This window comes from Apteryx rowi, unplaced genomic scaffold, assembly GCF_003343035.1.
Source record: "Apteryx rowi isolate R43461 unplaced genomic scaffold, aptRow1 scaffold_367, whole genome shotgun sequence".
Classification (NCBI taxonomy): domain Eukaryota; kingdom Metazoa; phylum Chordata; class Aves; order Apterygiformes; family Apterygidae; genus Apteryx; species Apteryx rowi.
Window position 1 is genome coordinate 321,468 of NW_020450163.1, and position 22,254 is coordinate 343,721.

The following is a 22,254-nucleotide window of genomic DNA, read 5'->3' on the forward strand; positions in this document are numbered from 1 at the left end:
TCTATTGACTGAGGTTCTGGACACCCAGGACTTTTTCTGCAAAGCACCTGCATGCCCCAGTCTGTCCTGTTGCACAGGGTTAACCCATCTGAGGGGCAAGATTTTGCATTTGCCTCAGCTGAACTTGTGCTACCCCATTTCTCTGTGCTGCTGAGGTCTCTCTGAATGGCAATCCTGCCCTCCAGCATAACAACCAGTACCCAAAGCTTTGTCATTCACAAACAGGCATGTTGTCACTGATGTTTGGCATTGTTGGGACTAAAGCATCTTCACTCATTTCAGAAGATACTGAATCTGGCAGCAGAGTCATCTTGGGAAGTCCCCAGCCACATTTCTTCTCAACTTCAGGCTGCAAGACCACTTCCCATCAGTTGTATTGGGCCAACTGTTCATAGTGCCAAGGTATAAAAGCACTTTCAGAGATGTTCCAAACTGAAATTAGCCACATGCTTCCAACAGCACATCTGGAGGAAGCAGGAACTTCCTAAGCCAGTTGCATTTCCAGTRCCAGAATCTCATGAAGCTATGACCCAAAAGGACTCCTTGCTGTCCCAGTAGCGGTGAGTTTTTTCTTCACTTTTAATGTATCTCAGTTGGTGTCATTAAAAGTATCTGATCTTCTGCAGTCTTAACTTCTGAAAAGGCTCTAAGGGGCTTATTGTGCAGTGCCTGGAGACAGGAGCTATATTTGCCCTTCCCTAGACTAAGGAACAAAAACAGTTGTATCCCTCTGTGGGCTCAGATAAGCTTAGGGATGTCTACAAGCAGTAATTGGCAATTTAGAGGTGACTCACTCCCGACCCATGGGAGCTCAAACAGTTTATACCTGTGCTGTAAAGAGCCATTGCCCATCCACTCAGATCACTGTGTGGGCCTGACCTTGAGGCCAGAGAGCCGAGGAAAGCCTCCCCCTTTTCTGGTTCAGCTAAGCTGCTACTGGCCAGGTCACATGTCCAGTGTCTCTTTGGGAAGCCCATGCACCCACTCCACATGATCCAAGAGCAATGAGCAAGTACAGACAACTCCTGCACGTTGTAGGAGTGACTGTACTGCCAGCTGACTGTGTTGGTGCCAGTGGCTGTCATGTGCAAAAGGACATCCAGGAGGCTCTAACACACAGTTACCTCCATGCAGGTTAGATGTGTCACAGTGGAGCATGATGCAGAGGCCAAATTTTTAGGTTTCTCAAGTAYTGGATAGCTGATTGAGAGTCCACAGGAGGGATGAGACTCCTGATTTGGTCCTGAGCAGCAAACAGGACCTGGTTCAAAGAGTTTGAATCAAAAAGCTGTTCTTKTTACAGTCAGTGTTACACTTAGAACCAGAGACAATACAACACAGTCACATTTTATTTTTAAAAGGGGAAAAAAATTGAAGGGAAAACTTATGAAAAGGAACAATCAAAAGGACAAAATATTGCAGATGGAACGGAGGTTGTTTAGAAAGACCTGCTTAGCTTTGATCTGAGCACCTAAGCTGATATTAGAAAATACAAACCCCAAACAACCTTACAGAGTCCAAAGGGAAGCCAGCATATTTAAATGACAATTTAAAGAGTCTGACCAGAAAAAAAGATAAATGTTTTTAAACTTGCAGATGTTGCATCCATAGGAAGACAGCAGGATAAGCCCTGGAAAATTAACTAACAACAAAATAAGATGAACAACCCCCCAAAAATGGAAGATGGCCAGTTACTCCTCTACTCTGAGGAATAACATCTTTCTTTACATACATGCTTTTTTTCAAAGGCACCAGGGGCAGGAATACTAGAATACGTTAGGCCAATAGATGGTCAAATCCAGAGTGAATATTCAAAGAAAATGAGCTGATAAGAAAGCAAAGGAACTCTGCATCCACCTTTACTGAGGAGGAGTTTTGGTAGATTCCTTGGCTAGAACATCTCTTTTGTTGACRCATTCAAAGATCTGTCCTAAACTGACTTGCCAATACAGAAGTAGAAATGAGTAGTTAAACAGTGGAGATGACATTTCTGGTCAAAATAAATCAGGTGTGAAACTCATGAACTTTTTACTGCAGCATGTCTTCTTAGAACTGCCTTGTCAAGGGAAGACTAGAGGTAGTAAATATTATGCTAGTTATTAAGGAGGCTGTAGGAGATAAAGAGAACTTCAAACAATAGATCTGCTATGCATGGCAGGCAGATTCACAAAAGCTGTAATAAAGGACAGAATTGGTTGATGCATGTCCCGGGGGAGACTGATTCCAAATTCTGCACAGAAAAGTCATGCCTCAAAAATGTTTTTGGAGGAATCAACAAGATACAGGTATTGGACATTCCCTCATCATCTGGGAAGAGTCTTCGTCAAAGCTTACAGAAGGTAAACTGCCATAGACTAAGGAGGAAGATCCTCACATGGACAAATGAGTGGCTAAGAGACAGAAAAAGGCAGCCACTTGTGCTATGGGACAAAGATTATCCCATGCACTGGTCAATGTGCTTTCAGGTGACCTAGAAAGGGAGGTGAACAGGAAAGAGACAGAGTCTGCTGATAACAGATTAGCAGGGCAGTAAGACTGAAGATCAAGCCAGAGACACAGAAGTGTCTCACAGGAGCAAGTGTCAGGGTAGTGACACCGGACACAACTGTGGTGTCCCACAACCATCTGCACTTCTCATCCAGCTGTTATCATCCCAGATAGCTCACTGTGCTGATAGACAGTCTTACAAAATGTCTCATCGACATGCAGTAGGTGTCAAAAGTGGCAAATGCAGCATGAGGAGATCTTAGGATGGGAGTGGAGAATGGGACAAGACACCATAAATCAAAGGTGCACCGACATCTTCATGAGTGCGTGGAGGTCCAGGTGTGGTCACCTGGCCTCAGCATGGACATAATCAAGGCAAGAGAGGAAGAGAGAAGGATGAGAGGTGCACGGCATGGGACCCCCCAACTGGGAGAGCAAGAATACTGAGAGGGTCACTTAAATATTCAAGATCTGGAACAGTCCAAAGAGCATGAATAGAAAAGATACTCACCAACAAGCACCACTGTCATCAGCTGTGAAGTTTCCAAAAGAGCTTCTCAAAAATAGAAGACTGCCAAAAATGTACCTCAGCCCAGGAAGACTAGACACATGCATGGAAGAAAAATCCTGTGGAAGTCATTACAGAACAACTACATCTCACCAAGGTCACTGGGGGGAATAAAGTGGGGCAGGTACTACCGTCATTTCACCCTGCTGCTATGCACTTTGCTTTGCACCTGATATTAGCTGCTGTTGGAGACCGGGTGCCAGGAGAGAGGATGTGTGATCCGACCTGGCACAGCCACCCTCGCTGCAGCTGCTGTGGTTCAGACCACACCATGCAGTGCACAGCGATGGAAGAGGCAATTTCCTCAGCTTGCCGGGCAGGGCAGGAGCACTGTGACTCACACTCCAACACAATGCTCTGCTCTCTGCTCATGGGATAGCATCATCTTTGTTGTTTTCAGGACCTCAGACCTCCCAGTCTGATATTGGCCTGACCTGCAGAGCAGCACAAGGCTAGGGAGGAGCATCAGGGTGAAAATGCTTTCAGTTTGGGATGAGTGGCAAGTATAACGATAAGCTCAATGAGGGGGTTGAGGGATCTGGGGGAGCCACAGCATGGTACAGACTCCCTCAGCCCCCTTGCCTGCTCTGCATGGAGAAAAGCTGTAACCAGAGAAGGAACTGGAAAGGTGGACTGGGCCCACCGTGTGCAGATCTGCTCTGGAGCAGCCACAGCAGGCATGTGGAGCACAGCACAGGGAGAAAACAAAAGTGCAAGAGGAGAAATGGAAAATATTGGTGGCAGAAAGAAAGGATCTCACTGCCCTCTGCCTGGGTAATGCCCACACATGGCAGGAAGGAAATATTTGGCTAGAACATGATGTGGAGACACCAGGACTCCCAGTTACATATAGCCCTTGGCAAAGGGTGTTGCTGGTGGCAGGATGTTATGATCCGCATTAACAAATGTACTGGAAACAAGCCTTGAGGCAAAGCTATGTGTGGGCTCAGCACTCTTGGAAGCCTGGCAAACACTGAACTATTTCAGTCCAAACTGGCCAGGGAGGTGAATTCCTTCTGGGAACTGCAGACTCCTTCCCAAAAAGGGTAGAGGTGTCACTGGCTTGGAAAGTCCCAGCAGTGACCATTGCCCTGCTGCTTCTAGGATGTGTCCAGCTCTGCAAGGGCACAGACAGGAGTCAGTGCTCAGGGCCTGAGTTTTCCCAGTAGGGCCTGGTATGCTGCCAACTGGACCATAACCTCCCTTTCTTCATCCTCCTCCAGCCACCACTCCAGGGAAGAGGAGGAGAGCAACAAACAGTGCAAAGGGGCAAATAGTGCAAAAGGGACCCACAGTATAGGAAAGAACTGAAGTGGAAATTGCCCCAAAGGGAACCCAAATCAGCCACAGTTCTATCCCCATTCAGCACCAAGATCAGGAGGGAAGTTTCCCAAATGTATTTTTCCTGTCCCTGTGACAAGGGGAAGGAAGGAGCATCTAAGAAACATCCTGATGAGTTCAGCTGACCCAACACATCTGGTATTACTACAGAAAAACAAGGCAAATCCCAGACTGAAATGAAAGCCTGCATAGGTCAGCAATGCTGGCCAGGGACTGGCAGAGCAGAAAGATCAGTGGAAAGGATTTTGGGGGAACTTTCTTTTCCAGGAGTGGGGAGATCTATTGTTTATCCTGCAGAACCTCAGTGCCTGTGATCATTGACTGAGCCCTTGGAGATCAGCATGTGTGTGATGCCTGGTTCCAGCTTTCCAAAGGMTTTGCTGGGGGCACAGTTTACCTTGTGTGGTTTTCTGTTTGTCAGAGTGGATTTGGGGAGCAAAGAAAGCTGAACAACACAGAGAATAGCAGCTCTTGGTAGGGAAGGATGGAGTGGGATTTCTACTCAGAAATATAAATTCAAAGAAAGAAAAATGGCCCCTACAGACAGGGGCAGACATTCACCATCACTGGATAACCTGACCTCATGAAGGGTTTTCTCTGCAGAATGCCCAGGGACAGAGACCACATACAGACCTGTACCAGCTCTCTAAAGAAAGCTTTGGAGTAGAGAGCGGAGCCTGTACRTGAGCTCCATGGGGTGTTTTTTGGGGAGGGAAGCATGGGGAAATGGAGTGTGTGCTCTGAAAGGACTGGAAAGTGCAGCCATGTGGCTGGAAAGTTAACGGGTCTAAGGGGAAGCCCAGTGCCTGATTAGGCTTGTGCTGCTTTGGGGTTAAAAGTGTGCATCTGTTTCCCTGTGTCGGTATTCAGATTCAGCCTATGTGGGATCCCAGATCCTTCCTCCACTCACCTTTGCCTCAGAGGACAGGGGGAGCAGTGCTTAGAGCAGCTTTGGAGGCCCAACTCCAGATATATATGCATATGACCAACCCTGAGAACTACCACGGCTAGTGGGGCTGAGGGGTCCCAAAGCTGAGACCTGTCCCTCCCATGGCCAAGCTTGAACTAATGGACAGGCAGGGCTTAAAAGCAGCACAAGGCAGGCAATCACTGCAGGGCAAGCAGAGGAAAGGTTAGTTGGATTGTGGAGATGGCCACAAGCCCTTCAAACTCCAATCTCAGCATCTGTGGCAAACTCCCGTGGCCTTCCTCAGCCCAGCCCCTCATGACAGTGGGATTTCCAACCTCACTCCACTCCTCATTTCATCTCTGCCCACCTGCGGTCCTGCTCCAGAAGACAGCCATACCAGGACCCTGGACAGCCAGCCCTGCTCTGCTCTGTGGGATGCACCCAGGAGAGGGCAAATCCTCATGGGCTCTGAAAACTCACCTGCCTGGCGCCCCAGGTGCATTCCTGAGTGTGTGTCCTGCCCTACTTGGATGAATATCACCCCTGGTTATTCATCATCCCCAGAGCCTGGGAAGAACACGGGAGGGAAAAGATGCTTGGACATCCTGAATTATCYCCAGACAACTATACCAAGCTCAGAGGTGGAAGTTCTGATTCTTTTTATTTATCAAAGAGGAGGGAGTACACACTGGAGAAGCAGAAGATGCGTCAGAGCCTTGAACACTGAGCTCAGAAGAGGGATGGCAAAGAGGCAGTCTGGAGCTTCAGAGTGTGGGTTTTGCCTTTCTCAGAGAGGAGCATCTATCAGCCAGCCCTGTGCCTCCTAGAAAACAGTCAGGAGAGGTGGGCTAAGTGTTAAGAGGTGAAGAGGCCAATGGAGTGGGCCAAGCAGGACTCTGCCACAGTCAGTGCTTTCTCTCCCAGTTCTCCCCAGCTCTGTAGGCTTGGGCCATCTCCAGGGGTGGATGGGAGATTTCTATCTGATCCCTACAACTGAACAAGTACTAGTGCAGTGGGAAATCCTGTGCCAGGGCTGCCCAGGGGCCAGCCATATTTTGTGTGGTGAGACATCAACCCAACCTCTGGCCAGTTTCAGCTGTTAACAACCCTCAGATCCCTTTGGGAAAAGTCCTTGTGCTGACTCTCACCACCAGATGAACTCTGCAGCCATTTCTCCACTGAATAGAGCCCCACAGCTTTGGTTCAGGTGTCCTTGCTCACTGCTGGGCAGCACTGCACCTTGAGGCCGCCGTACCGCCACTGAGGCCTTGTGCTCCCTGCTGCAGAAGCTCCTGGGAGCATTCTGTGCAAAAAGAAACAGTCCTGCCTGGATGTAAGCTGCAGCCTGGCTCAAACAACATGGCCCCCAGAGTGATTCAAGGAGTTCATGGTGGCCCTTGCTCGGGCATCAAGGGGAGCAAATTTCAGCTGAGGATTTTGCAAGTACTGCAGCAACTCACCTATGGTTCTTCAGTGCYGCATTCCTCTGCGAAAATAAAGAGAAAGGCTGAGTTCATGGTTGTGGTCTGGCTAGTACCRTTTAGCACAAAAAAATAGCAAGCAGACAACCCAGGAATGAAGTCGAGCAGGGCAAAAGTCATGACATGCCCAAGCCAGAGCACATCTTGTTACCAGGGCCTTCTCCTGACAGTTCAAACCACAAAGCGATGGTAAGTATGGACCAAGCCAGCTGCTGCCAGCACATTCTGGCTGCACATATCGAGCAAACCAGACCAGCTGGTGCAAATATGGTTCTGGGCTGTACTCACCTTGGCTGGGCAGCATCTTGATCATTTCATTGGTGAAGCCCAGTTCCTTGGCAAGCTTCCTGAACAGCTCTGTGATTTTTTGGCTCACCTCCGGGGTTCTGTCTAAAGTCAAAGACCTGAATTAGCACCAGGCTTTGGCTTTTCCCTTGAATTATCTGGGCACCCGATGAACTTATGCGGGTTAGGACAGGAGACACAGATGGGCTGGACAGTTCCTGGGAGAAGGCGGGAGGGAGCAGTGGAGATCCCAGGAGTGTGACTGTGGCTGGGCATGTGAGACACCTCTCCCAAGGACTGAGGTGAAGAAGAGGCCCTGGCACCAATGCACCTACAACCAGCATGGTGACTCCTATCTTTAGTTCCCGTCTCCACTGTTTCTGATTCTCCTCTTTGTTCCTGCAACAGGACCTCATCTTTTAGCCCTGTTTTACCAAGCAACTTACCCAAGTCATTCCTGTCACAGAGCAGGAATGTGGACCCCACCCCCCCCGGGACCAGCTATCCCCAAATCACTGACCTTTCCTCCTGCCACATTGGTATTTGCAGTGGCAACAGCCCCTTTACTTTCACCCACCCAGCAGGGCAACAGGGCCAGACACAAAGAGAGTGGGATGCAGGGCAGGTGTCTCTTGTGGGTACTGAGCACTCTCTGGATGACTCTCTCCTTATGACATTGCAAAGCACCACATGGCCTGTGAGCCCTTTGCCTCCAATAGCTAAAGCTGTTGGTCAGATCACCACTGACTACGTACTGTAGAGCCTCAGCATATGCAAGGTCTTCCCGTCCTTCACTCTGGATGCAAATATCATTGCATAGCTCTGGTAGTCGGTTTTCATCACCTGCAGTGTTTTATTGCCTCTCTCTGTAAAAGAACATGGAGGAAAGCAAAAAAAATCATTCCATCCCCCCCAAGAGCTCCCACTACGCAAAAGGACTTTTAGAATGTGAATCTTCATGCAGAAAGCCAAGGGCCACATCCACCCAGCTCATATTTCTCCACTCCTGTTTTTTGATCTTGGCAAGGCTCCTCTGAAGCCCTAGAGAAGCCTACAGATCAGATCATAGAAGAGCTGTGACTCAAACAGGGACTGTGAACACAGTGAGGGTCTGGAGATGGTCACTGCAGACAGTGGAGTAACCTGGCCAGTGTTAGTCTAACACCTGAGGTGCGAATGGTGGGAGCCTTCTGAAACCACTCTTGCTTCATCACTTGGGACCATCTGTTCACATCCCTATTGCAGAATGAACCTGCTTTGCCCCAGAGATTAAGCTCAGTCTGAACACGGTCATCTTAATCCAGAGCAGCTTTTGACATGGAGCTAGTGCAGGGCAGCCGCACTGGAGGGATTCCCACCCTGACAGTGCAGCCAGCAACCAGCCACAGAGGGATTTCCCCATCTCAGGACCTCAGGAGAGGCAGACAGGCATTCCTGAGGGTCAGGTCCCAAGGAAGAACCAGCTGCTTCAGAAAGGGCAATGGTAGGTGCCTCTGCCCATGCCTAAGTGGCTGTGTTCCCCCACACTCACCAGAGTGGTAGAATTCACCCAGGACACCTGTTTTCTTAAAGATCAACTCTGATTTCTTACATCCCTCTGAGCTGCAAAACAAGGAAGGATGCTCTTGTCATTCAGCCCCAAGGGTATGCTTGAAGCAAGTTTATCTTGACAAGGACAAGTGCAGGCAATGGTGGAGCATCACCATGCACCAGCTGAGGTGAAGTCGTCCACCTCCCACTCCCATAAGGATGCTGGATCTGAGGTTTCCACCCCGAACATGGGATTCATTGCTAGGGGATGAGATGGTGTGGGTGGGTAGGAGGACAGATGCCATATTTGGAGTAATGGGTGGTTTGGTTGCCAGAACAGAGCACTAGCATGCAAGGATCATCCTGCAGGGTMACATGGATGTTTCCTTGTTCATACTGATCTGACAAAATGGGGCCAGTCCTGCCTGGAAAGCTCTGATGTTTACTTATCAGTGTGCTGCATCCATCCTGGGGAGGCATAGGGAGCAGCAAGCTGTCTCAGCCTCCATGATGGAACTGTTTCTGCGTGGGTGCTGGCATGAACCTGCCTGCCCTTCTGTGTCCCGCCATGGGCTCTGGTGGGTTCTGATAGCAGGAGCCCCTCTGCTCCTGGACAGACTGTGAGCAGGGCTTGGGAAGGTGGGTCTCCATGACACTGCTCTCMCAAGCCCCCAGCTTCAAACCCATGGCTGCTACACATTTGGGCTCTGCCTCACTCCCCACCCAGCTCTGGTGGATCCTGGGTGGAGGGACCTGGGTGGAGTCTCACTGGTGAAAGTCTGGGGAGGGGGTTGTTCAGTGAAGCCCATGGAGAAAGTGCTTGGCACTTACGTGGGAATGGCCAAGGAGACCTTCAGGGTGCCATTCTCCAGAATTGAGATGTTGGCCATTGCCATCTTCAGCTCATCCTTCTTATGGAGGTAGCTTTCAGAGTCTGAAGCCAGAGCAACGATGTGCCATTTCCCTGCAATCTGGTGGCAAAGGCAGACTGTGAGTGCGGAGGACAAGGCAGGGCTTGCCTCTCTGGAGGGGCTCAGCGGTTGGGACACCTCTCTGCAAAGACCCACAGGCTTCCACAGCTCTCAGGCTGTGGGACATCTATGTCTTGTCTAGGCACCTAAATACCCTGCTGGGGCACCTGTGTTGGAATTGGGCAACTGCACTTACCTGGGCATCTAGTCGCTCTGGGACAGCAGAAGCAGACAAGATCTCCTGAGGTGGCTGCAGTGTCCCCAGTTGTCCCCAGTAACAAAACACCTCTTCATTTCCCACCCTGGTGACTGGAGGTCACACTCCCACCTTTCCTTCCCCAGGACAGTGTGAGTCACCTTGCTCTTGTCTATCTGTGCAGCCCCCGGGTCCTCAGCCTCCACGTGCAGCAAGCAGAGCTGGGCCAGCCCCAGGCTCAGTACAATGGTCCTCATCTCKCCACAGCCTCCTCCAGCTTCACCCAGTGGTTCCAGGGCTGCTGGCTTTATAGAGCTGTGTTTTCCCCTCCCACCCACCTCATCACTGCTGAGTGTGAAACTGCTTCAATGATGTTATTGTTGGCTTGGGTGAGGTGGTGGTTTTGAAGGGCTGAAGTCATCCCTGTTTACCCTGGGTAAACAGTGTGTCATCTCTTGGAAGAAGGAAATTGTCTCCAAGCCCCAAGGAGGGGGTCTGAGCAAGAGGTTTAGAGAATCTCTGTTGCACCAGAGCTAAAAGGAAGTTTTTCATCTTTTTAAATCCCTCGTGAAAGGACAAAGGGACCTTTTGTTCCTCCTGCTGGCTGCTGGAGAATTGCTGGGTGGAACCAGGAGGTCCTCCTCAGACTGGGCACACATAGGAGCCATGGCACTTCAGGGCACTTAGCACCAAGGAGCACAGGGTGACGTTCCTCTGGCTGGGCTGGCATCTCCCTCAGGGGTACCTCTGCACCCAAATCCTGGTGCCAGCACTTTGGTGGTATGACCTGACCTCGCTGTGCCCATGTAGGCACACCTATCAGCTCAGGGGCATTCAGGCTCTTCGAAGGGGGACAGACCCTGAGCAGCACAGGCAGAGGAAGTGCTTTGTGTCACTGTGGGAGTGTGTCACCTTCATCTCAGGGTGTGTTGYCTCCTGTGCTCCCAGGACCTGGCTCAGATGGACTCCTGGGGTCATTGCCCTGAAAGGGTCCATGCTGCTTCCTTGCAGCTCCTGGACAGGCACCAAGGGATATCCACTCCTTGGCCACCGTTGCTGGGGGGGTGAGGATAGCAGGACACCCAGGGGATTGCCTCCCCTCTGCATGGGTGGTAGGTGACTGACATCTCCCAGCAGGGGAACAGAGGGGGATGGAGGAAAGGCCCTGGGCACCCTTGGGGCTCATTGCAGCATGGCCCTACCTTGGTCAGCAGGTAGATGGGGGTGCCAAAGGGGCAGGAGGAAGGCATGGGGGTCCCACTCCCTCTGTGTACTTTTCCTGGGCAGCCACAGTACAGCAGCACTCACACCTGGGTCTGTTCAGCCCCAGCCAGATGGGCCCAAGGCTGGCTGAGGCAGGGGCTGAGCCTGATGTCCTGGGGAAGAGCTGCCCACCAGGAGCCAGGGCCAGGGCAGGCAGGGCTGGGCAGGCTGCCTGCTTGACCCTACCCCCCAGCTGAGCTTCAGGAATCCCCGTTCATCCCAGTTGCTCATTTGTTCTCYGCCCACATTGTCAGAAGATGCCCCACTGCACCTTCCCCAGTCTCCACTTCCCCATCATCCCCACCCTGGACTCTGCAAACAGTGCAGGAAAGGAGTCCCCAAAAAGTCTGTGTGGTGCTGAGCAGAAAGGTCATGTGCAGGAAGACCTTGGCAGCCTCTTGTATAGTCCCCAAAAAATACATCAAGCTCTGGGGAAGCTTCTGCACCTATTTATTTAGGAGGGAGAAGTGTGTTCCTGGTGGGAGCAGCAGGTTTGGCAAACCCCAGCCAGCAAGGGAAGGGGCATCGTGGAGGAGGGGAGCAGAGCCCAGTTTCTACAAGGTCTGGAGGGCATCCATCTGTCTTCAGCTGCTGGAAGGCAGGACAGCCAGATGAGTGGTTAGAGCCAACACTAACAGGTGTTAGGAAAAGTTGGGGACCACCCTCAGGCTCTGGTGGGACCAAGCTTCTTAAGGCACCCCAGGACTTTTCCATCCCAGGCCTCATCCTTCTGCAACCTGAGCTAAAATCAGTGCCCATCCTGGGGCTGAGGTTCTTGGGGGCTGGCAGCTTTTCCTTGTTTCACCAAAAAACCCCTGCTCTTGGCTGGGAGAAAACTGGCATTACACGGGATCTCATGAGAAAGGTGCTTGGCCCCCCTGTGCTCCCAGACACCACTCTGGGGCTCTTCCCAAGGAGCACAGCCCCTGTGGGGACCTGCAGACAAGGGGATCATCACCAGCCCAGGACTTGGGCTGCCCTGGCCGCTGCGCCATGTCCCCAGGGTATCTCCTGTGAGACACCAGGGCAATTTCACTTTATGTGCATTTTTCAACATTTTGCTGAAAATYTTGATGTTTTCCTTGGAGAAAGGCCCTTCCCTGACCAAGGTGTGCAGGAGCAGCACACCGAGGCAGGCAGGAGGGCTCCCAGGAGGCTGTGAGTCTCTGCTCAGCCCAGATCGTTCTGCGATGGAAATGCTTGACCAGTTTCTCTGGTCACACTCACCTGGCAACCTGGGTGCACTCATCTGTTAAAAAGGAAAAAAGAGGTCTAAACATGCTGCATCCTCTCTGCCACAGATGGTGTCTTGAGCCYCCTCTGGCCCTGTGCCCATCCTGCCACCACAGTGTGGCAGACGATCCCGGAGACCTGTGGCAATACTGTGCCCCTGCAGAGCTAGGTCTTTTGGAGAGCATCCCCGCACAGAGGGGGTGTGCATCCCATCTGCCCGCTTGCCATGCTGGCACTCACCCGACTTTGGCATGACCGTCAGCATGTCCTCAGTAAGGCCCATGGTGGGGTAGAGCTCTTTGAACTTCTGCAGGAGCTGGGGACTCAGGTCCTGCTCCCTCGCTGCAGACAGAAACCCAAAGGAAAGGCAAAACTGGTGAGTGGGGTGGTCTGGTGGCAAGCTGGACACACAGGGCCTGTCCCTCATGAGGGTTGGGATGGGATCCCAGGGAAGAAAAAACACACATTGATAAAGCGATGGAGAAATGCAGCCGTATGATGGACACTGGATGTTGTCCCAAGCATTCCATGGCTGCCTTGGGCTCACAGCAAAAGGACACAAACCCCTCTGCACGGACAACCCACATGCTTGGTTGGGGCCGCCCACCTGCCTGCCCGTGAGAGCTGCTAGCAGGGCTTACAAGGCAGGCAAGATGAGCAAACACTGGCTGGAGCTCACAACGGCCTGGGACCCATGGGTGAGAAGTAGCTGCCAGGACCCATGGGTGGGAGTGAGTCGTCTGATGCTCCAAGCTCAGCAGCTCAGGACAACTGATATATTTTGGAGGTCTGCAGCCAGACTGAAACACTGCAGGAGGGGATTTGATTCAAACCAGAATAATATGGTGATATTTTTGGTGCAAAGTTTCATTCACCCCAAAATGAATTTCCTGCATGTGCCTTGGTGCCAGCAGGTTCAGTGCTGATATGGCAGCAGTGGATGGCAATGGGGAGCCCTGCTCTGCCACCCACCAGTAGCTATGTCTCACCTTGGCCCTGCAGAGGTTAGGGCACCTGTCCCCACTCCCAAACTCACTGAAGAGCTGCAGTGTGGTGCTGAGCTCCTTGTCGCTCTCCTTGATAAGGCACAGGATGGCATAGTGATCATAGTCTGTCTCCATCACACGCAGGTCCTGCTTCTCTTCCGCTGCTAAAAAGACCCCAAATGATGTCCAGTCAGGCAATGTGGCACAACCCCATGCACTTGGCTCCCAGACACTTGCTAGCTGCACGGAGGCCAGACAGGACTCACAGCTTGAGGCTCAGGACCTAAACTGGCCCTTTCACTGTGCAAAAAGGGGAATGCCATCTCTGAGCCAGTAGCTCTTTGAGTGTGTGTTGGCTTGCCCAGGTGCCCACTTGCAGTACAGCCTCTTGCCAAGAGATGGAGGCAGAGAGGCCAAACCCAGCTCCTGCTTGCTCCCTGTGAGCACGAAGAGGACTTGGGCTACTTGTTCTTGGTTTTGGGGGTGCCACAGAGGCAGCTGGTCAGAGGCCACGAGCAGGGTCCCTAACACCTGTCCCCCTGCCCACACATACCTGTGTTGGTGTAGTGCCCTGCCTGCCCATTCTTCTGGAAGTGCAGCTCAATCTCTTTGCATTCATCTCCCCTGGAAAGGAAAAATTGAAACAGCACATGCAGCTCAAAGCCATGCTGAGGGTAGTGGGGTACCCGCTGGAGGGGTGAGCCTGGACTGGCTGTGGGGACGCGCCAGTGTGGAGGCAGGATTGGGCACTACAGGGCACCATGCCTTCTAGGATTTGTGGGGAGGATGCTCCCCTTCCAACCACCTTTAGCAGGAGGAGAGTATCCTGGCCCTAGCAGGATGCTGCAAGAACCACAGCAGAGCAGGAGGGCCACACTGCCCACTGCATCCAGGCATCAGTGCCAGGCACTTACAGGGGGACAACAGTCTTCAAAGCCAGGTTGCCCTCCGGTGTGAGGCTAAAGATGGTGATGGACGACTTCACCTTATCCTTCATGCTCAGGAACACACGGCAGTTGGAAACAGCAGCCATGATGTGCCATGTCCCTGCAAACTGTGACGAGCCATCACCGGTGGAACTCAAGAAAGCCATGGGTATGTGCTACCTGTTGTGGGGACCTGCCACCCACCATGGGGACCTGCCACCCACCACGGGTGGTCTGCTACCCACCATGGTGACCTGCCACCCCCCCCCCCCGGGGGATCTGTCAGCCACTGAGGTGACCTGCCACCTTTTGAGAGAACCTGCTCCTCCAAGTGCTGCTCCATCACAGCTTTGTCCTGCCCCATGCCAAGAGGGTGGACACAGCACCCAGCCCATGTTCCCTGGGGAAACGCAGCACCCTCCAGAGCATTGCAGTCCCAGGGGTGTAGGTATCCCTGTGGCGCAGACAGTGCTGGTCTGGCCATGGCAGAAGAGAGAGAGATGGGCCAGTGTTGGCCAAGACTAACCCATTTTCCACTACCTCATGGCAGATAACCTGGCACAGATTCTGACCCTGGACTGGGGGGTCTGCAGATCTGGGAGTGCTCTGTGCCTGCCCAGGGACACAGCAGGGGATGGGACCCCCGCCCCAGCCTGCCTCACTAGCCATGGCAGGAGTCCCTGGGATGGCATCCTTTGCAGTTACCTTCTCGGGGTCGAAGCCTGGCTGCACAGGGACCTCAGCCTGTGCCCACAGCAGGAAGAGCAGGGCCAATACCAGGCTTGACAGCGCAGCCTTCATTCTCGCTCAGGAAGCTGAATGTGGGCTGGATGGACCTGCCTCTCCCCATACCCACCTTTATACCCTTCTGCCAGCAGCACCCCCCCCACCAGCCCCTGCTTTATGCAACAGGTTACACAAGAGCAGGGATAATTTGTGCAAGTGTTAGGTGACAGCGTTGGCCCCTTCCAGGTCTAATTGCCCAGTCCTGAATGAATGCAGCCTTGTCTGAGCCCCAAAGAGGAGCAAGTCGGGGACTAGGCAGAGCCCTGTGCCCAGTGGGGTGTCCAAGAAGGTGGGTGACATGGGCTCAGAGGTTGCCATGTGTGGGGGGGTCTCCACTGCTCCCCTCCCAGCTGGGGTTCCCCTGACCCTGGGGGTCTGGCTGTGCAGGGACAGACCCTGCATCAAGACAGAATTTGGTTAGGCCAGTGCTTTAGCCCAGGGTCTGGCCACTGTCCACCAGGATGGGGTGGCCTCCTGGCAGTGGGTGCAGGCCCTGCTCCCAGAAAGCACCTCCAAGGGTCTGGGTTCATGGCACGGAGGCTGTGTGGGTGGCCAGGGCTGAGTCACCTCAGCACCTTAGAGCGGTCACTCTGATTCATGTCCATCCTCTCCATCAGCTCTCAGAGACCCCCCCTGCAATCACCCAGCTCCTGCCCCATCCCCGCCACAGCAAGCCGACTGTCCAGAGGGGAAACTGAGGCAGGGATGTTGTGATTGCCAAGGGTGACTGAGGGAGCCTGTGGCAGATGGCAGGTGATGCTCCCATCCCCAGTAYGTCCTGACCCTCAGGAAGCCCTTCCTCCTTGGCACGAGAGCAGGTTTCATGGCTCTTCCAGGCAGTGAGGGTACGGGGGTCCTGTCTCACCAGCTCTCTCTAGCTGCTGATTGGGTGCTCGGATCAGTCCTGCCCTCTGGGGCCAGCCCGAGCCCTGCATCAGCACCAGCTGTGCTTGCTCCTGCCCACCCAGGGGCTGGCTGGGGGAACCAGGACAGCTTGTGGTGGGGAGACGCAGATGACCCACTCCRCACCAGTCCCCAAGTAAGGGGGGACCCTGGGAGACCCCATCAGGGCTCCCTCTCCTGTCCACCCCCCCCCTTGATGAGCCAGCAGACAAGGGCAAGGGGCTGGTGTTTTATATGGGGCTTTGTCAGGGAGGGGATACAGACATGGGGTGCAAAGGTAGAAAGTGAAGGGTGATGCCATGGCACAGGAATGCTGGGGATGGGGTGGGGGTGGCTGCTCCRCTCGTGGCACTCTCTGGGCTCCTGCCCGGCAGTAGCTCATGGGGTCCGCCTGGAAGAGAGGGGAGGCAAACACAGCTGAGCTGGGGGAAGAGGAGGGGGAGGATGGGGTGATGCTGGCCCGCCGAGCCCTGTGTCAAGCAGGTGGGCACCAGCTGTCCCACGGCCCAGGGCGATGCGATCCTGTGGGGCTGGCTCTCCTGCATGGTGGAGAGGGAATAAAGTGGCTCTAGGGACTACAGGAGAGCTGTCCCCATGGGGGACAGCGTTGGGGAGTTCTGCCCACCAAGGGGAAGAGAAATCACCAGGGAGAGGAGCTGGGATGAGGCTGAGCAGCCTGATAGGGCTGGGGAAGGGTGCTGAGGGGCTCTGTGGCATGGAGCATCTCTGAGCACCTCCCCTATAAGCCCCAACACAGGGCTGGTCTGAGCCCCAGTGAAAGCAGGACTCACCTAGGCAGCATCAGCCATGCATTTATCTGTGGAAGGAACAAAACCAGAGATGAGCTCATCCGCAGGCTCAGTGAGATCACTGCCCTCCAAACCCTCCTCAGAGAACCCCCGCAAGAGGCTCTTCCCACCCATGCATCCCTCTGAGGCTAGGACCACAGAGGCATGTCTGTTTACAGGCGCAAGCCAGACATCCATCCCATCCCATCCCATCCCATCCCATCCCACCCCTTCTGACCTCAGTGCAGGAGGACCCACGTGGATGGGGTGCCAGGCTCAGTAGGGCCCAGCTTCCCGCCACCCTGTCTAACCTCTCCAGCCTCTCCTCCCAGCTGCTCTTACCTGTTTTGGGCAGGATGAGGATATTTTCATCTGCCAGGCCCTGTTCCCTGGAGAACTGGGTGAACCTCTCCAGGCGCTCGGGACTGAGCTCCTTAGTCCTGCCTGCAGCCGGGAGAGCAGACCATGTAAGGATGAGAGCAAGCCCCGCTACTCATCATCTAGCGGGCAGTACTGGGTTATATGGCCCAGGGGCAAGGTAAACCCAGCAAGAGCTTAGCAAGAGCAATTCCCTTCAGGAAAGTGATCCAGGCCCAGCTATGCCACATGTCACTCAAGGTGACACAGATTTCACTGGTCACTCTGGATGCTGGGCAGGACCTCATGTCCTACCCACAGGCTTGGGCATCCCAACCATTGGCCCAGGGAGATCCTGCCACCCTTCTCCTGTGGGAAAGATCTCCCAGCCAAAGAAATCCTGGGAGAGCTTGCTCATCGGGGTGCAGAGTGGTGGGTGGCATGTGGGGGTCCCAGCGCTGGCACAGACGTACTATAGAGCAGGACCATGGTGGAGGTGCCAGTGTTCTTGGAGATCTGGGTGGCCACCAAGGCATACTCGTTGTAGTTGGTTTCCACGACGCGGATGTCGTGCTTGCTGCCCCAACCTGCAGTGGACAGAGAGGGCACATCTCAGCCTGGCACACCAAGCACTGCTGCAYTCCTCTATGCCTTGGCAAGGGTGGGGAGCAGGCAGGTAGCACCAGGCACAGCTAACACCAGTGCCAGGCCAGGAGCTGGGGGCAGCAGTGCCCATGCCCAGGACACAGGGCTGTGCCACTGAGGTATATGCAAGAGCTGTGTCCTGGCACCATCCTGCCTGCAAAAGGATGAGCTGAGACTCTGGCCTGTGGGGCTAGACACTCACGTGGGCTGGTATAGCTGAACCGTCCTGGTTGCTCTGTCTTGATGTAAAGGCTGTTCCTCGTCTCACACCGATCAGCCCTGGGAAGCGAAGTGCAAGGTTGTTGAGGGGCTGGACAGGAGCTGCCTGCGTGGCCATGGGGGAAACACCAGCACCACCAGCCCTCCCCAGCACCCAACACGTGGCTGTCAGACCTGCTAGTGCCAGGGGAAGTCAGTGCACCTGGTACCTGGCAGGATCAGGTTCCCTGTCACCCCAAGGGCACCTACCATCTGCCAGGCAGGCCCTTCTGGGGTCAGGGAAGTGCAGGGACTGGGGCAACCCTTAGGCATAGCAGTCTGGGGCTGCCCCCCATCTCCCCTGGTGCCAGCAGTTCACCCATCATGTTGCCTGTCCGCACTTGGGGTAGGTAGAAGTGACTTCCAGGTTGCCATCTGCAGTGGCTGAAATGATCGTGGTGCACATCTTCATCAGGTGCTTCTTGTCCTTGAACCAGTTGGAGTTGGAGGCCAGGCCGATGCTGTACCATTTCCCTGTGAACTGTACACAACCTCGTCTCAACCGCAGGCTCGGAGCTGTGCTGTGTCCTGTTTGCCCTGACACCCACTGCCCAATGAGTGGCAGCAACAGGGACAAGTCTCACTCCTCAGCTGACCAGGAGCACCTGGCTCAGGCCACTTCTCTGTCCCATATCGGTCTATTCCTTGTGGCAGGACTGTATCCTGGCATCCTCATCACCAGGGGGCTTCTACAGCCTTTGGAAGGTCCTGCTCAGCTCCTGGTCCCCACAAAACCCAGAAGCAAGGAGCCCCCTGGTTAACATCATGCCTTTCATTGCTCAGCACTAAGGGCATTTTCTTCCCATTCCCCCATGCCTAGGTAGGAGGACAGGAACATCCAGCTCAGAAATGCTGCCGGCATCTGACCAGGGGCACAAAAAGTGGCTCAGTTGCTGCYGTGGCAGGAGGCATTGCTTGTGGAGGCGAGGGGTAGGCGCCCAGAACGGCCGGCAGCTGAGCCGGCAGCCCAGCCTGGGCCAAGGGCCAGCACTGCTGTCTCGAGGGGCTGCTCCACTCACCCCAGACTGCTCCTCAGGGTCAACAACCTGGAGGACCCAGAGGAGAGCTGGCTGCAGGCATTGGAGATGTCCAGAGCTGGAAGCACTGGCAGGCTGAGGTGGCTCGGCAGGGACATGCCAGACCCCCGTCCTTGCAGGATCTGCCTCCAGCCCCATCACCTTCCTGGAGCAGCTGCATCCCCCAGTTCACGGACCAGCAGCTCTCTGAAGGAGCTGGCAGCATGGCTGCTGCCCCAGCAAAGGGTTAGCCTGCTCTGCGCCCCACAGGGCTCAGGCCAAGGGTCTGGGACCCCAGACTTGCTGCCTGCCTGGAGCTGCCTTTCTCTGCCAGGAGCAGACTGTGGCCTGCCCACCATGGAGGCAGGAGGATCACTGACACCTCAAGCATGCCAGCATCTGGCTGGGGGGTCTGGGGAGGGCAGAAGGGTGCATGGGACCCCCCTGGCAGAGCAGCCCTTGGGGTGGCTTGGGGGCTGTGTTYGGGAGGTGGAGGTCTGTGGCCCCTCTCCATGCAGTCTGTCAAACCAAGATTACTTTTTTCAGTTCCTCCCTCCAAGACCTCCGTGCATCTATAGAAACGCCACCAAATCGAGGTCCACCAAACCGAACCCCCAGGACCCCAGAACAGCCAAGGGTTGGGGAGCTAAGGGTGCATCGGGTGCCCTCCTCCTTCCAGAGCCCAGGACAGCCTGGTCCTGCTTCCACCCATAACACACCCTCCACACATCTGCTGGGAGAAGATCCCCACCGTGTGTCCCTTGCGCCCCCACGTCAGCCCCCATGCCRGCCCAGCTGCTGTTACCTGGTCCTCCTGGAAGTCGGCTTGCACAGGAACATCCTCCTGTGCACGYAGCGCCCCGAGCAGGGCTAGCCCCAAAATGCTGAGCAGCGTGGCCTGCATGTCTCCCAGCTCTCTGTCCTTCCCTGTGCTGAGCAGAGCCGAGTTCAGGCAATGTGCCAGAGCGCCAGAGACTCAGGCAAGCTCCCTATTTATGGGCAGGCCGTGCGATGGCCCCGGGGGGCGAGCGCTGCAGGCAGGCCAGCCCCGTTTCCCCCCCACGCTGTTATGCAAGCGAGAGCAGGGTCGAGTGCTGAATCCGAAGTGCAGCCTGGGAAGCGGCAAATTTTTCCCTCCTGTTGATTTTAGATGTTTGCCTCCGGGTGCCAAACCTCCCTGCAGCAAAAACACAACTTGGAGCCAGTTTAGCAGCTGTCCCTGCCCCCCAGCGCAGCAGAGAGCTTGGGACCGGCACAGGGAGAGCCAAGGCTGGCCACCAGCGTGGGAAGGGGGCCAGGGCCACCTGGTGTGACCAGGACCAAGGGCCAGGGTTTGCCGACTGCCCCGATCCTTTGCAGAACAGCCTCACTTGGGTTCAGAGAGGGGACGAAGCAATGCAGAGGGGATACTGGATGCCTGTCATGTCCTGATCCAGCATATGAGACCCATGGCCACCTTTGTGCACTCCTATGGGACCCTCACCTTCAACCCAACCCAAGTCCATGCATYGCCCAAAGGAGCATCTTGGCTGACCCTGCTGCCTGCCCCAGGCCCCACAGGCCTCCAGATGTTTCATGAGGAAGAAAAAAGTTCAGTTGGCTCCATGGCTATCTTGGCCCCACCCTCCCTCTGGGACCACACGATTCCAGCGGTCCARTGTGGGTTTACAGCCCCAATCTCTGTTGTGCCCTTCTGGCAGGAGCTGTCAGCATGGCTCAGGCACTTCCCGGCACTTGGGGGTGCGTGGTCCTGCAACACTCCCAAATCCAGGCTGGACAGCGCAGGTCTGAGCTGATCACCTCCCAGTGCCAGCTTCGGATTTGGCTGTGGGGCTGGGCTCGCCTGGTCCTCAAAGGGCTCCGGTGCACCCAGAGCAGTGTGTCAGAGACATCTACCAGCACCGTGTCTCTGCGCCCGGGGAGGGCCTGACCATGCTGCCTTCCCCAGGCGCTTGGCACGCTGGCCCGGCTAACTGGGGAGGGGAATTGAGTTGGCAGAGAAACCTGTCTGGAAGAAAGCCAACAGCGGGGAACCCAGGGTGCCAGGCAGGGGAGTGAGCTCCAGGCCCCTATGACCTCTCCAAACCCTCCCCTGGGAGATGCCAGGCCAGTGTCCCAGGGCTGAGGGTGAGCACGGGGTGTCAGTGCCAGAGGTGGGCAGCCGGGCTGGCCCAGCTTGGACATCCCTGCTGGGATGCACCAGGCACAGCATTAGCCTGGCCGTGCCTCTTGCCAAGGCCAGGGCTCTGACCGGCCGGCTGCCCACCGCCAGCCTGGTCGTCGGCAGCTCTCCCAGCAGCGCGGCCTTGCCAAGACCCTTTACATAAGGAGCCTGTTTTCACAACAGCTGTTTTTTTCCTCTCAGCAGCCCACCCAGCCCCGCTGTCTGAGCACATTCCCTTCCCCATGTCCAGCTGGGAGTCACTCCTTCCCCAGCACAAAATGCGCCGAGGGCTGAGCGGGCCCCGGCTCCGCAGCTTTATTAAAACAAAACAAAAGCTGAGCCAGGCAGGACTGAGCATCACGAGAGCCCGGCCAGGGCCGCTGCATGAACCCAGACCGGGGCTCGCTCAGCACCAGCTGGTGCACAGCCCCGTGGGTCCTGCAGGGAGGGCACTAGCCCTTGCTCTGGTGCACCCTTGGGTGCTGGATGCAAGCTGCCAGCTGGGGTTGGCACCCCACTGGGTGCTGCAGCTGCTGGGAAAAGTTCTCTCTCCAGTGGGCAACGGAGGCCTGGAGGATCCCTGTGTGTCCCCACAGTCCTGTGTTGAGGCAGGGCCCCAAAGCCATTCCTCTCCCCTGGTGTCCCCTGCTCCCTGCCCTGGGTGGCAGGAGAGTGTGCCTAGGAGGGTGCCTCGGGGTGTCCAAAGGTGCTCRGCTCTCACAAGTGGCAAAACCGGGCAATGGCCTGTGGCAAGTGCAGGAACGTGGGGACATTGGCAGCGAAGGACAGGTTGAGCCCACTGCTGGAGCAGAGCGGAGCAGAAGCAAGAGGGAAGGGTCTGTATGGAGTTACATAGGCTCCAGAGAGCTGGAGAGGGCTTCCCACTTGGTGTCCCATCTCCTAAAGACCCTGTGCCATGTACACCTCACCATGCTGATCACTACCGCAATGCAGTCACCTCTGGGGAGCAGCACCACTGCTGGGCGCGGGGCTGAAAGCGAGCTGCAACAGGGGGACTGGAGTCCATAACACGTCGACGCTGCAAAGCAGCAGKCTCGGCCAGGAAGCCGTGTCGTAGCCAGAGCAGCCAGACAGCCRGGGGGATTTGTGAGCCCAGCCGGACACGAGTGCCTCGCACGTGGGCAGCTGGGACAATGGCC

General features: G+C 55.1%; 3 protein-coding genes across 3 annotated transcripts; all 3 read right to left on the minus strand.

Annotated features, from left to right (window-relative positions):
• Positions 1-6,766: 6,766 nt before the first annotated feature.
• On the minus strand, positions 6,767-10,026 carry LOC112969766 (extracellular fatty acid-binding protein-like). Its single transcript, XM_026073385.1, has 6 exons — positions 9,931-10,026; positions 9,434-9,573; positions 8,604-8,674; positions 7,828-7,938; positions 7,076-7,177; positions 6,767-6,792 (listed from the first exon to the last, which is right to left on the minus strand). The coding sequence occupies exons 1-6, from the start codon at positions 10,024-10,026 to the stop codon at positions 6,767-6,769; spliced, it is 546 nt and encodes a 181-aa protein (XP_025929170.1).
• A 1,527-nt stretch (positions 10,027-11,553) lies between these two features.
• Positions 11,554-14,978, minus strand: LOC112969769 (lipocalin-15-like). Its single transcript, XM_026073387.1, has 7 exons — positions 14,883-14,978; positions 14,166-14,305; positions 13,805-13,875; positions 13,302-13,415; positions 12,506-12,607; positions 12,260-12,281; positions 11,554-11,623 (listed from the first exon to the last, which is right to left on the minus strand). Exons 1-7 carry the CDS (start codon positions 14,976-14,978, stop codon positions 11,617-11,619), a joined length of 552 nt encoding a protein of 183 aa, XP_025929172.1. The 3' UTR covers positions 11,554-11,616.
• Positions 14,979-16,212: 1,234 nt separating this feature from the next.
• LOC112969756 (lipocalin-like) lies at positions 16,213-19,915 on the minus strand. The gene is made up of 7 exons (XM_026073373.1): positions 19,736-19,915; positions 18,256-18,395; positions 17,859-17,935; positions 17,485-17,598; positions 16,997-17,098; positions 16,658-16,683; positions 16,213-16,257 (listed from the first exon to the last, which is right to left on the minus strand). The coding sequence occupies exons 1-6, from the start codon at positions 19,832-19,834 to the stop codon at positions 16,658-16,660; spliced, it is 558 nt and encodes a 185-aa protein (XP_025929158.1). The 5' UTR covers positions 19,835-19,915; the 3' UTR covers positions 16,213-16,257.
• Positions 19,916-22,254: the final 2,339 nt, after the last annotated feature.

What these genes read in the sequence shown, in the direction of transcription:
- LOC112969769 (XM_026073387.1), bottom strand. Translation starts at nt 14,978, where the DNA reads ATGAAGGCTGCGCTGTCAAGCCTGGTATTGGCCCTGCTCTTCCTGCTG. An exon ending in CAGGCTTCGACCCCGAGAAG is followed by an intron (nt 14,306 to 14,882) that starts GTAACTGCAAAG and finishes GGCTCGTCACAG; the next exon opens with TTTGCAGGGACATGGCACAT. An exon ending in TTGAAGACTGTTGTCCCCCT is followed by an intron (nt 13,876 to 14,165) that starts GTAAGTGCCTGG and finishes TTTCCTTTCCAG; the next exon opens with GGGAGATGAATGCAAAGAGA.